Genomic DNA, 13,202 nt, shown 5'->3' on the forward strand with positions numbered 1-13,202 from the left:
CATTAATCATGTTGCGGCCATTGTGATTTTCCCCATTCAAATCAACATAACCAAATAAAGGAAGGAAAAATAGTCTGGTTCTTTTTGCATAAAAACCATTATCATTAGGTATTGTTATTGGATACAGGGAACATGACTGAAATGTTGGCAGCATGATCAAGATTATTTTCCTTTTCCACTGAACCCCCCTCATGATTACTTTGCCTCGCCCACTAAGAAGCCCCGCCCTGCAAACTTGTCAATCTGCATTCTTTTTGGGGGAGGGGAGGGGCTTTCAATGTCATGTGTAAAATTGGATATGAATATTCATGAGTTACGTGTCATCCTTGGTGTTTTTCCATCTTCCGCCCATATCTGGAATGAATGACCTTGATGAATTTGCATGCCTGGATGACCTTGACACGGATGATGGTCCCCTGTTATGCTACGGCTGTTTTATGTATGATAGAAACCAAACAGTAAATTGTCGTGGACCGGCATTGAGAATTGGGCGTACGTGAGATTGCGGAAATCGTTCATTTTCCCTTGAAATTTTACGGAGAAGAGATGGCTGCGACGTTCCTAACTGACGATCCGGCCTGGCAGGCCTTGCAGAAGTACCACGATGAAAACGGAAAGTCGTTGAATATTCTGGAGATGTTCAAATCGGACCCTGATCGGTTCAAGAAATTCAGCTTATCGTACGTAGCAACCAATGGGGTTTGTGTATAGCATGCATCGGCCTTTCACATGCAGTGTCGTGTCAAGTGTGGTTTAGCAGTGCCATGGTGCATGACTTTTTGCATTGTCATGGAATTGTTGAGCACTGTCTACTATCTATTCTAGTGTCTATTTCAAGAGTGCAGTGTTATTGTACAAACAAATGTTAACATTTTTGTTGTCATGGTTGTAGAGAATGTAGTGTACCTATCCGCTAAATGTGTAGTTTGACTTTTAATATCAATCATTCATGATCGGGGATTTTAGAAGATTAACTTAACCTAAAAAAAGTAAAAAGTACAACTCAGTGATTTAGCCCTATTGTGTTTTGTTTTGCCATAAAGATATCGTGCTGTTGCTCCAGACTTACACTATAGACTCGGTTTGTTGCACAAATTGCACAAAATCCTACTTTACGTTTTGTAGACATTTTCGTTGAACTTAGTGACAACCCATCATTTACATGAATGGAAAACATGGTCATGGAGAAAATTTAGCTCAGATGTCCACACTAGTACTTGCATTATCATTCCAACTCGAAAAAAAGTGCATGAAGCTAAATGACTGGAAAATAAAAAAGGGAAGAATTCCATACATGGACATCACTGTTTTTATTCCCTGCTGTGCTTGACCTATCAGACATCAAAAAACATTAAGTCCTAAAAAAGTAAAAAAACCTGTCTCATACTTTGTGCACAGGGTATCAAGTGATGTCCAGGTATGCTGTAGGTTCCTTGCTCAATTTATGCAACCTCTAAGTCTAAACTTTCAAAAAGTGTATGGTCAAGTATTTCTCTGTCATTATGCTCTTGAGACAGATTCTGCTAAAATGAAATAGTAGTTAGGCCCTCCAACTTCTGTGATTCAAATAAAAAAATATTGGTGAAGTTTCCCCTGTGGTCACAACCCACTACTTGTTCCCTCCTTTTAAAGCAGTTTTTTTCAAGGAGATAATTTCCTTCAGCTTGTTAAATCCGGGCTCAGTTGACAAGAATCCAACCAACCAGGAAGCACACTTTAGACGATCGTGTAAACATTTTCTGCCATTGTACCGTGGATCTAACCCTTGACCACAGTTTTAGGTAAACAAGGAAATGAAACTGGGTTGTTACATTCATTGCATGTAAAGCTGTACAGTGCGATCACAGCGTTGGGTTAGCCTCATGTGTCACTCAATTTATACCCAAAATTAGGCTTCCAGTATCCCTGATCCTATGAAATCCGCCTGGAATGTTTTGAAGGGTTTTGCAGGATTGAGGCGGGGGGGGGGGGGGGGGGGGGGGGGGGGGGTGTTACAGTAGAATGCCAATATAGGTCTAATGTGTACATAATACAATAGGGCTTATGGATTTTGGAAAATTCAGGGAGGTTGTTATTTCAGAGTTTTCAAGAATAAATTAAGCCAACAAATAATCAGCATTTAACTTAGAGAATCAGTCATTTGTATTAGTGATGGATATATAAACATTTGCAAAAATATCAGAAAAACAAAACTACCAAATTATGGTGGAAATACCTTACTTGACTGTAAGTGAATAATAGTCTGAAGCATCCTGTGAAATCATGGCACCGGGTGTGCTGTCATTGCCAAGAAAAGTGGAATTTTTGTATTTATTTCCAATAATGGTCGGCCGACCATCGTTGGAAAAAAACCTGACTTTTTTATAAACAGTGTCCCCAATTTACCTAATTTAGTGTCTGTGGTATTGGCTTGAAGTAGTTGCTTGTGAAATACAATTGCTGGGGGGAAAAATCCTTTCAGCTGTTGATTTGAGTTTTTGCTGACTTTGTAAACTTAAATAATAATGATCTTAGAGTAAAACAAGGAAACAGACCAAAGCAGGCTTTGAAGCCGCGTATGCCATGAAGCCAGGGATCACGCCCAAAGTCACGATTCTAGCAACAACACCCGGGAAATAGCAAACGGGGATAACTCAGAGAGGATACAGCTAATTTTTCAAATAAACCACAAAGGGACACTGACTAGGTTCATTATAATACTTTTAAAGTTGAACAAAGAAATTGACTGAAGCGGGGTTTGAACCTGCGACCTCCAGATTGCTGTTCCAGTGCTTTACCAACTGAGCTATCCAGCTCTATGTTGGCGGCTCCCCAATTTCTCAATGTCTTTGTTCAAGGGTCGCTTGAACAAAGACATTTTCCCCTGTGTGGTTTATTTGAAAAATTAATGAATTATAAAAGTCCTTATTGCATTACTTGATTGAAACCAAATGTGTTTCTTACAGTGTTCCCCTTGGTGATGGAAATGGCGATATTCTTCTGGATTTCTCCAAAAATCTCATCAACGAAGAAGTCTTCAAGTTGCTCATCGATCTTGTAAGAATTGGGCAGATTTGAATGAATTTTTATAACTTTTCTGTGAATTATTTGCAGCTGCCAATTGAAGCAAACTTTCCTTACTGGAAACTGAAAATGTTTGGTGTTTCCATCGGAAAGATGAAAATTTATCTTTGAAGTTCTTTCTCAAGGAGATTACAGCAAAGAATATTGAAGTGCATTTATGTTTTATTATTATTATTCTTTTATCATTTGACAATTGCTGTCCTTATTCAGGGGCCAGATTTATAAATGACTGGTTTTAAACACTCGGTGGTGTTAAAATGTGACAGGCTCTTAGCCAATAAATAGTCAGGTTTTCCTTTTAAGTTTGAATGTTTTATTTTTCATTTATTTTTCACAGGCAAAATCCCGGAATCTTGAGGCTGCTCGGGAGCGCATGTTTACCGGGGAGAAGATCAACATCACCGAGGATCGCGCCGTGCTTCACATCGCGCTGCGTAACCGCTCCAATAGACCCATCGTGGTGGGTGGACAGGACGTCGTGCCGGAAGTGAACAAGGTCCTCGGACACATGAGGACATTCTCTGAGGTAGGTATAACAAAGTCTTTTTCTTTTACCCTTAGGCCAAAAAAAAAAGTCTCCGGTTTCTGGTATGGAACTTGCCCAAAAAGTGGTGCGGCGACGTGGCCTTTTTTTTTTTAACCTGATTTTTTTGCTTCAAATGTCGGCTGATGACTGCAAATGGTGCCCGTCTAAGCTTAGTGCAAATATATGCGAGTCCAGAGAGGCCACATAAAGCTTATTCTTGACCATAACCCAATCTAAAAAACACGTAAAAATTGTGCAGCAGCAGGATTCCAGTCAAACCAGTTAGTTTGGCAGTTTTGAGACATCATCTTTCATTGAAAAAGAAATTTTCATTTTGCCGACGTGCATGGCTACGGCGACGTGCACGCATACCAGAAACCGGAGACTTTTTTTTTTGGTCTTAGGGTTATGGTTTAAGGCCTAAATGTACTGGCTTGGATTGGCCTGTATACACTGCGCATGAACATACCCCGAGGAAGAGCGATAAACCGCCTTAGAAACCAGAGATTTTTGTCAAAATACCTAGCGATAACTCTGCATTCTGACCAATCAGCACTTGATGGTTATGACGTTTTGGAGCTAGCTGTACGCTGCCGTGAAAACCTTTTAATAGTTTGCATAAATTAACACAATGCCGCACAGTTCTGCCCATGTGTAACTGTTTACTACTTCTTGATTGGCCGTTTTTGTTTCTGTTTTCTGTTAATTCACTTCTGTGAAAATAGGTCCTGAACCTTCCAAATCCTCCACAATCCACAAGGAGTTTTTGAAGGGTTTGCTGGATTTTGTAGGATTTGGAAAGGTTGCATAATATTGGGCTAAATACAGCATTTAGAATGTGCCGTGGAGTTATTACAGAGTAGTCAATTTAATCGATGTTTTTTTTTTTCTTTTCAGGCGGTGCGCAGTGGCGAATGGAAGGGCTACACAGGCAAAGCTATCACCGATGTGGTCAATATCGGGATTGGTGGATCAGACCTGGTAAGTGGATTAATATTTACTGAGACAAATCACTATCAGTGGCTGGGATATCAGCTGACATGTCCATACTTGCAATGGTGGATCAGATCTGGTTAGTGGATTAAACTAATTCAAGTCACTATTAGTGGCTTGGTTAACTTCTTAACTTAAATCAACTAACAAATTAGCTACCATGTTCCATATTGGTATTGGTGGATCAGACCTGGTAAGTGGATAAGTATTTACTAAGGTAAGTCACTATCAGCGGCTTGGTTAAATTCTTAAATCAACTAACAAATCACATGACCTGTTCCCTCATCTGTAGTGGTGGATCACACCCGGACCTGGTTAATGGATTAATATTATCCGAGGCAAGTAACTATCGGTGGCCTAGTTAAGTGTCCCAATCAACTAAAAGTGGTTTAGGTGATCAATAGACAACATTTCAGAAATGTGTTGTATTTTTTTATTCATGTTCCAGGGCCCTGTCATGGTAACTGAGGCCTTGAAGCCTTTTGTGGGAACCTGAACGTGCATTTTGTGTCCAACATTGACGGCACCCACTTGGCCGTGACGCTGAAGAAGCTGAACCCAGAGACGTCACTCTTCGTTATTGCTTCCAAGGTAGGAGGATCTATCAGTTTGGTAGTCAAGTTTTGTAGTCAAGTCCTCACATGTCCTCACATGTCCTCACACGTCCTCCTTATGTAGTCCTCAAAAGTTATTAAAGGTTCATCATAAGTCCACACAAGTCCATCACAAGTCCTCACATATGCTCACATGCCCCCACAAATCCTCACAAGTCCTCACACATCCTCAAATTCTCACAGGTCCATCACAAGTCCTCACAAGTCCATCACAAGTCCTCACAAGTCCATACAAGTCCATCACAAGTCCTCACAAGTCATAACAAGTTCTTACCAGTTCTCCAAACTCTTCACAAGTCCTCAAGAGTCCTCACAAGTCCTCAAAAGACCTTACAAGTCCTCACAAGTCCTTACAAGTCCTCACAAGTCCTCACAAGTCCATGCAAGTCAACACCAGTCCTCAAAACTGTGAACAAGTCCTCGCAAGTCATCCAGTCCCAAGTAAAGTCACACAATATTCAATTAATCTGTGATAAAGGCAATCCTTACTTTTTGTGCATCCCCTATCAACTGTTTTTTTTCCCCCACATTTTTGCCGAGTTTAACATATCCTTATCAATTTGTGCAGACATTTACCACACAAGAGACGATTACCAACGCGACATCTGCCAAGAATTGGTTCCTAGCGACAGCCAAGGATGCAGCTCACGTTGCCAAACACTTCGTTGCTCTGTCGACCAATGCCGTAAGTTATCATGAATTTCTTTTCAATTTACTAATAAACTTATTTAACATCAGCACAAAATCTTGTGCTGAAGAATTTTCTCAAGTTGACCTGAGCCTTGAAGCATAGGACTGTTTCACCATTTTCAGTATTTCAGCATTTCCGCACCTCCCCTTGTTGTTTGGGCAATCTTTCTCCCAACTTTGACCCCCCTTGCCCCCTCACGCCACCCACTATAATAATTTGCCAACTTGCCAAGATATATGAAGTATTACCACAGTAACATTATACTTCTCTTGTTTCCAAATTTTCCTCCTCAATAGGCAAAGGTTACAGAGTTTGGCATCGACAAGGAAAACATGTTTCCCTTTTGGGATGTGAGTATTTCATTGAAATAAAAATCATTTTGGATGAAGAATAGTTAAAGTAACCTTGTTTGTGTATAATATACCAATTCATTATATAGGAAAACATAACTGATGAAATGTCCTTTTCTGAAATCATATGCATACAATTTTGTTTTTATGAACCTGTTTTAAAGTCTAGATAAACAGTATTGTAATGATTGTAATTTTTAAATGTTTGTAGATTTTTTTGGGGGGGGGGGGGATAATTTTAGTTAATATTGTAACATTGTCTGTTTCTGGCAAAAGCATTTTACAAATAATGTATTTATTAAAAGCCTGTTGTAGCATTCATACCATCCAACAGATTTATACTTTTACTGTTTCTTGCTAAGTGCTCCAAAACTGAATATGATAAACTGTACCTCACCTTTATTGAAACTCGGCTTTGCCATTCTCTCCTTAGTGGGTAGGGGGCCGCTACTCCCTCTGGTCTGCCATCGGCCTCTCCATCGCCCTGTACATTGGCATGGACAACTTTGAGGCCCTGCTGTCTGGTGCCCACTTCATGGACAACCATTTCTACCAGACCCCCCTGGAAAAGAATCTGCCAGTGGTGCTGGCCGTGCTGGGAGTCTGGTACCACAACTTCTACAAGGCCGAGACCCATGCTCTGCTGCCGTACGACCAGGTTTGTGCTCAGACAATGGCATCACTTAACTACACATGAAAATTAAAATTGCACAAAAATTCTACACTTTGCATTTCGAGAAACAACCATCACATGTTCCGTTCATGGAAATGGCCCTGGAACATGGATAGCAGTGTAATGTTTTTTAAAAATCAATCATATGATGGTTTATTTTCTTGCCTTCAGTACATGCATCGCTTCGCCGCCTACTTCCAACAAGGTGACATGGAGTCCAACGGGAAATACGTCACGGCCACCACCGGTCGCCGTGTGGAATACACTACAGGACCCATAGTGTGGGGAGAACCGGGTACCAACGGCCAGCATGCATTCTACCAACTCATTCACCAAGGTAGCCAATCACAACTTCTCAACCAAATTTGTTTTTTGTTTTTTTCGTATTTTGTATTCTTGCATTGAAACTGATGTGGAATAAACGGAAAGAATGTTGCAACCTGACGCTGCTTTTTTCTTCATATGTCATCTCAATGACGGTCATTCATTGCAAAAATGATGATGAGACATGAATCTGGGACTGAAAAACATTTCCAATTTTGTTAGGAAATACTTAAAAAATTTCTTGACTCTCCATAGACTTTGTACACAGCTGCCGAAGTAGCGTCAGGTTGCAACATTCTTTCCGAATAAACAATATGCTTGGTTTTTTAATTTATGTCGCATTTGGTGTAAATTAGAAGGAACATTCTAAGGAATAATCAATCATTTCAGTATGAATTCAACATAACTTTATAATATTTCAGGCGGCATTTTATTAATATTGACATAGATGACATAATTTACTCCAAAATAGATATGCGCTCAAATCAGTGATTTTTTTTTCTTGAAAACAATTTTCTTATCCCCATAGGAACCCGCATCGTTCCTGCCGACTTCTTGGCTCCCGTTGTAACCCATAACCCTATCGCGGATGGACTCCATCATGAGGCAAGTCAATTTTCAGTTAGAACAATCTTTGTATTGTTTCCATGGTTCGTTTCTTTTTCCCACAGAATCATAAGCATATTTGTAGGGATCATGTGAGAGGCGCTCTGGCGAAACGAGATTGGGCAGTGGTCAAAATGAGGAATAAATTCTCATTACAAAACTGTTGCACTTCAGTCAGGCATTCTGTTGATAATTATGGCTGTTTAAAGTTCACATTTATCAACGTGTCAAAAAAAAGAATACTGAGAAAGAGGCCTTGAATGTTTTGAGTTTTATAGTCATGGAAATGAAAGGGCAAGTTTGCGCAAGAACTATTGTTGACCATTGGTTAACCATAGTTCAACTAAAGTTAGCCCAAACTCTGTCTAGTCGACAGTGGTTGACTACGCTAGTCGACTATTTGTAACCAACCTACTGGGGCTGGTTGCATCGCTGGTAACCAATAGCCGCGCGCATTCATAACGTACAGCAGGGAGCCAGGATCCAGAAGTGTTGCTATGACATTTTGACCAGCGTTTGACTAGAGACGTTCGCGCGTTGCTATCAGTGCGCAGGCGTAAGGTACGTCACAAACCAACCACTAGTCGACTAATGGTCCTTGCCCGAACTTGGCCATAGATGCCAATTGTATTTTCCTTAAAAAACACTTTTATTCCACGATTTTAAAACTATTTCTTTAAAATATGTGTAGTAGACATATCAAAGATTACAAATATCAATAAATCTGAAAATCAAAAAAAAATCACCCCTATTTTTTTTTTTTTTTTTTTGCATTTTTCTTCACTAAAGCCTGTTCCTGTTCCATTTCATTTTACATGAACGCCTCACATACAAGGCTGAATCGCAATTACTAAGCTATGGCCAACATTAATACACCTGTCTTTGGGGTTGCAACAGAGTTCATAATGTTCATGCTATTGCCTGCAAGTTGAAGTCAATATTTTCTATTTTTCCGCCTTTCAGATTTTGCTGGCCAATTTCTTAGCTCAGACCGAAGCGCTGATGAAAGGGAAGACAGCCGCGGAGGCCGAGGCCGAGCTGAAGGGCTCCAACATGCCGGAGGCCACCATGAAACGCATCCTGCCGCACAAGGTATGGACTGCATGCGCGAACTGTAGAGGGCGCCCCGTCACCACTCACAAGAGCGCCAGTGGGAGGGGCACACCGCATGCATGTTCTGGTTCGCAAAGTGTCTGACAAATATTTTTTATCTTTATATGCACCAACCTGTAGTGTGTTCACATGTGTGTGGTTATGGTGCATGTGCCCCTGGGCAAGGTACTATGTCACTCATTGCTTCTCTCCACCCAGGAGTCAATGGGTACCTGTGAGGGCAGAGATGGTATATTGCGGTTGATTTTAGCTGCCTTGCGTCGAAATGGCCGCATCGAGCTGTATACTCCCCAGGGAGCTGAGATTACATCTTGAGAGTTTCATTGGCCCAATGATCAGGGGTAGTAATAATGTCAAGTGCTTTGATCTGAGCTAAAAGCATTATGTAAGTACCTGTTGTTATTATCAACCAGAGCCATGAAGTTGACCCCTGTTTGAAAAAAAAACTACCCAACGGAGCAAGATATCAAACCGACGAGCAAATCATGAGTTCCTTCTACATGTGAAGAAACCAAAAAGGCCAAAAATTGTCCTTTAGACTCGTTTTGTGGGATCCGGTCACAGTTAGCCTTTATTGATGTCATGAATTGCTTTTGTTTGCAATGATCAGGTGTTTGAAGGGAATCGTCCTACCAACTCCATCCTCTTCCAGAAGACCAGTCCCTTCACCCTGGGGGCTCTGATCGCGATGTATGAACACAAGATCTTCACCCAGGGCATCATCTGGGACATTAACTCCTTTGATCAGTGGGGGTAAGGCACTTGGAAAGACCAAGACAAATTTGCGTAAATTTGGATAATTTTTATTTTAGCTGAGAAGCCATGGTCCAGTGGTTACAGAGTTCGACTCATGTGCCGTGGTGCGTAGTTCGAACCTTGGCAGGGCACATGGTGCTTGTGTTCTTGGGCAGGACAATTTACAACAATTGCCTCTCTCTGCCAGATTTGTCATCAATTCCATCACAAGTCAAGAATATTATGTGAGGCCACAGTGGGATGTTCCAGATTTGGCCATAAGCTCCACCCACTGATTATGCAGTCGCTGCTGTGATTGGTCAAAAGATTATGGGGGCGGGGCTTAACATATTGGCCCATTAAACAAGAGATGAACAATGACAAAATGTTGGACACCTTTGTCAAAGTTCATTTAAATATTTTTTTTCCATGAATAAATGAATAACATTGCTGCAAACTGCTTTACTGGCTGGATAGAATTGACATTTAAAAAATACAAATAAAAAAAAAATCCCTCCCCCCCCCCAAAAAAAAATGGAGGGCCTTACGTTTCAATCCCGGTAGGATCTTTGTCAAAGGCTATTGAAAAAGTTTTTCACTTAAAGATATAGTCCATCATTTGTAATCTGTGCATTTTGTTCGTTTGAAGCAACAAAAGTGCTCAAAATCTAAAGAAGGGTACTGAACAACTAACCTGATGAAGTTTCAGCTCAGCTTCAGTTGTATATTCCGAGAAAAACAGCATTCTAGGATCTCAATTTCAAATCAAAAGTTGCTGAATCATGTTTTGAATTGGGCCTGAATTCAGTGTCCGAGACACGTTCTCACTGAGCCGATTGCAGCTACGCTATGTCGCGCACTGATCCAACGAATTATAGCAACCACATGTGCGTCGTGCCAATGCTTGCGCGCGCTTCGCCGAATAACAAAACGAACTACTAATTTAAATTTCCTACGATGCGTCTTAAGAAGCACCGTTGGAAAGGCCTTCTTTTGTTGATTACTTCAAAATGACAGCTTGCCAGAAAGAATAATTTCACAGGGAGTTTAGTCCCCTTACTATCTTTCATCCAAGTATGTTTTTCAACAATAATAAATTAACGCTAGTTACTTTTCGGATGGCTGCAAATGATGGACTGTAGCTTTAACTTGGTACTGACTTGTAATTTGATTGATGGATGGATTTATCAAATATGAGGACTTGACTGAAACATTTATCAATCACTCAGTCAATCGACTGCAACACTAATAATCCCACATTCACTATGTTTTTGCATATGTGCATCTCTTTCCCCCTCGTTCAGAGTTGAACTGGGCAAGCAACTTGCCAAGATCATCCAGCCGGAGCTGCGCGGCGACACCCCAGTCACAAGCCACGACGCCTCCACCAATGGACTGATCAACCACATCAAGGCCAGCCGCCTGTGACGGGGCGGGCCCGCATCTCAAGATGACGTCGTCAAGGACGACGACGACAAAAACGCAACAACGGACAGTGAAGTTGGGGTCAGTCAGAGGGGTAGCGAGGTCAAAGGTCCTCGGTTCAGGAGCAAGGAGGTCAAATTTCAAGAGGGTCAGGAAGTCATCCCTAGAACCAAGCGTAGTCACAGAGGTAACAAGTCCGGTACGTGTTTGCTCATCTAAAGATAGCGGGCGTGTCATTTTTGTTTGTGATTTTCTTTAATGCTGATTATGGCAGAGTTGGAATTGAGGTATCGCAAGTCATCTAAAGTTTACACAAGTCAGTTTGAGGTCGATCACAAGTCATCAAGACTCAAGTTAAGCAACACAAGCAGGACTTTTCTTTTTTCTTCAGACTTTTGTCGGAAATAAGCCCTTTTGAATCTAAGAGAAAGACGTTATCAATATCAGTAAAGAAAGAAATGCATCTTTCAAACCTTCCCTCAAATTTTCTGACCTTATTTTTAGCTGTGTCATCATGGAGTCACTGGGGTCAAAAAGCTGATTTTTTTTACTCAAAACGCTACTCCTTCCAGAAATTACATGGCACAGTCACGTGACTCGTTCATGAACACGGATTCGTTGGCCCGCAGCTTCTGAGATCCGATCGAGCTTGTTTTTTATTGACAATCTCATCTTTAGTGACAAAGAATTTCAAAAAAATTGTGATATTCTTTAGTCATTATTCATGCCCTGTTGCTTGTGACTTGAATTTGACTTGTGACTGACTTGTGATTGGCTTGTGATTGACTTTTGATTGACTTATGATTTGCGATTACAACTCTCCAGTTCTGTTCATTTTGAGTTGTTAAAAGTTGCTATTTAGTATTACTCAGTGAAATTTAATTTCAATGCAATTTTATGTGGAGTGCTGTTTGATTTATGTTAGATGTAAAACCTGGGCTTTCTTATGTTAATCAAGCTATGCGAGTTAGATACATGTAACTAAACTTTTATATTTGAAGCCATCCACCGTTTTTCCTAGTCTGTGGAATATCCCCTTGCACAGCAAGGGTCTATGATATGCGAGCAGATTCGGCGATTAATTATGCAAAACAAGACTGCGTCTTGACCATGAGATTCACTGACCATTCAAGCAGACGCCTTCTATCAGGTCTTTCGTAACCCTTTGTTGTATGACAAAAACATGCCATCCAAATCGACCAATCCACAGCTTAGTCCACATTTCTGATCAAAATGACGTCACAGTTTCTAAAGACCACTCCAATTGGCTGGCGTTCATGCCCACGTGAATGTCTGATCGTCAAGCTACCTTTTTTTCCCAATCATGCTTACAACTTTAGAAATCTGCTAAGCATTGAAACTACTTGCTTACCGGTTACCACCCAAAATGTCATGCAATGCACATTGCTTGTAACTGGTCCCTTGCTGATTTTCGCTTAGCACATAAATTTGCCAAGCTAAATTTGTTGTTTAGCAGCGCAGTGAAAATATGGCCCTGAAGTCCGTGTCACCTACTGTGGCTTATATCTTGTGAAATAATTTGGTAACTTTGTAACAGTAACAGCTTGATAGTGAAATGGTTAAATTAAACCACAACTTTTTAAGATGATTTTCAGATGGTTTGGGGGAATTAAGATTAGGAAAAATAATTTTACATTGTTTATGCCTAGATTTATTTGTGTGCAAATTTTACCGTTATATTGATATCAAGTGTGGTGTTTGGATAAATTTATGTTTACATTTGTGTTTCTGAATATATTTGTGTATCACAGCTCTCGTTCAAATTTTATTTGCTAATTAGCGTGGGCTTTTTCTTTTCATTTTGAAATTGAAAAAGGAGGATCTATGTATTGTGTTGTTTCCACATCATTATGAATCAAGAGCAGAAATGTGGAGTTATATTGATGTTGAAATTTGTTTTCTGATTTGGCAGTAACGTATTTGTTTTCATTTTGCTGTCGTGAATTTGTCCGAATATCTTGAAGAGTCATTCACTTACCAGACTAAAAACCTCTGTCTTCTGCAATAAACTTTAGATCTTAAACCTTTTCCTTAAAAAAAAAATAATAAAGTACTATATGAGAGTGAA

The 13,202-nt window shown here is 40.3% G+C and overlaps 1 protein-coding gene across 1 annotated transcript; it reads left to right on the top strand.

The window, feature by feature from the left end:
- Nucleotides 1-452: 452 nt before the first annotated feature.
- LOC119739531 (glucose-6-phosphate isomerase-like) lies at nucleotides 453-13,202 on the top strand. The gene is given in 14 exon segments (XM_038214506.1): nucleotides 453-680; nucleotides 2,946-3,036; nucleotides 3,401-3,589; nucleotides 4,487-4,570; nucleotides 5,031-5,064; nucleotides 5,067-5,173; nucleotides 5,765-5,881; nucleotides 6,184-6,237; nucleotides 6,671-6,895; nucleotides 7,082-7,247; nucleotides 7,764-7,840; nucleotides 8,804-8,932; nucleotides 9,564-9,706; nucleotides 10,993-13,202. Coding segments are annotated over 14 exon segments (1,674 nt in total). The 5' UTR covers nucleotides 453-546; the 3' UTR covers nucleotides 11,117-13,202.

Source organism: Patiria miniata, unplaced genomic scaffold, assembly GCF_015706575.1.
Source record: "Patiria miniata isolate m_02_andy unplaced genomic scaffold, ASM1570657v1 HiC_scaffold_30, whole genome shotgun sequence".
Classification (NCBI taxonomy): Eukaryota; Metazoa; Echinodermata; class Asteroidea; order Valvatida; family Asterinidae; genus Patiria; species Patiria miniata.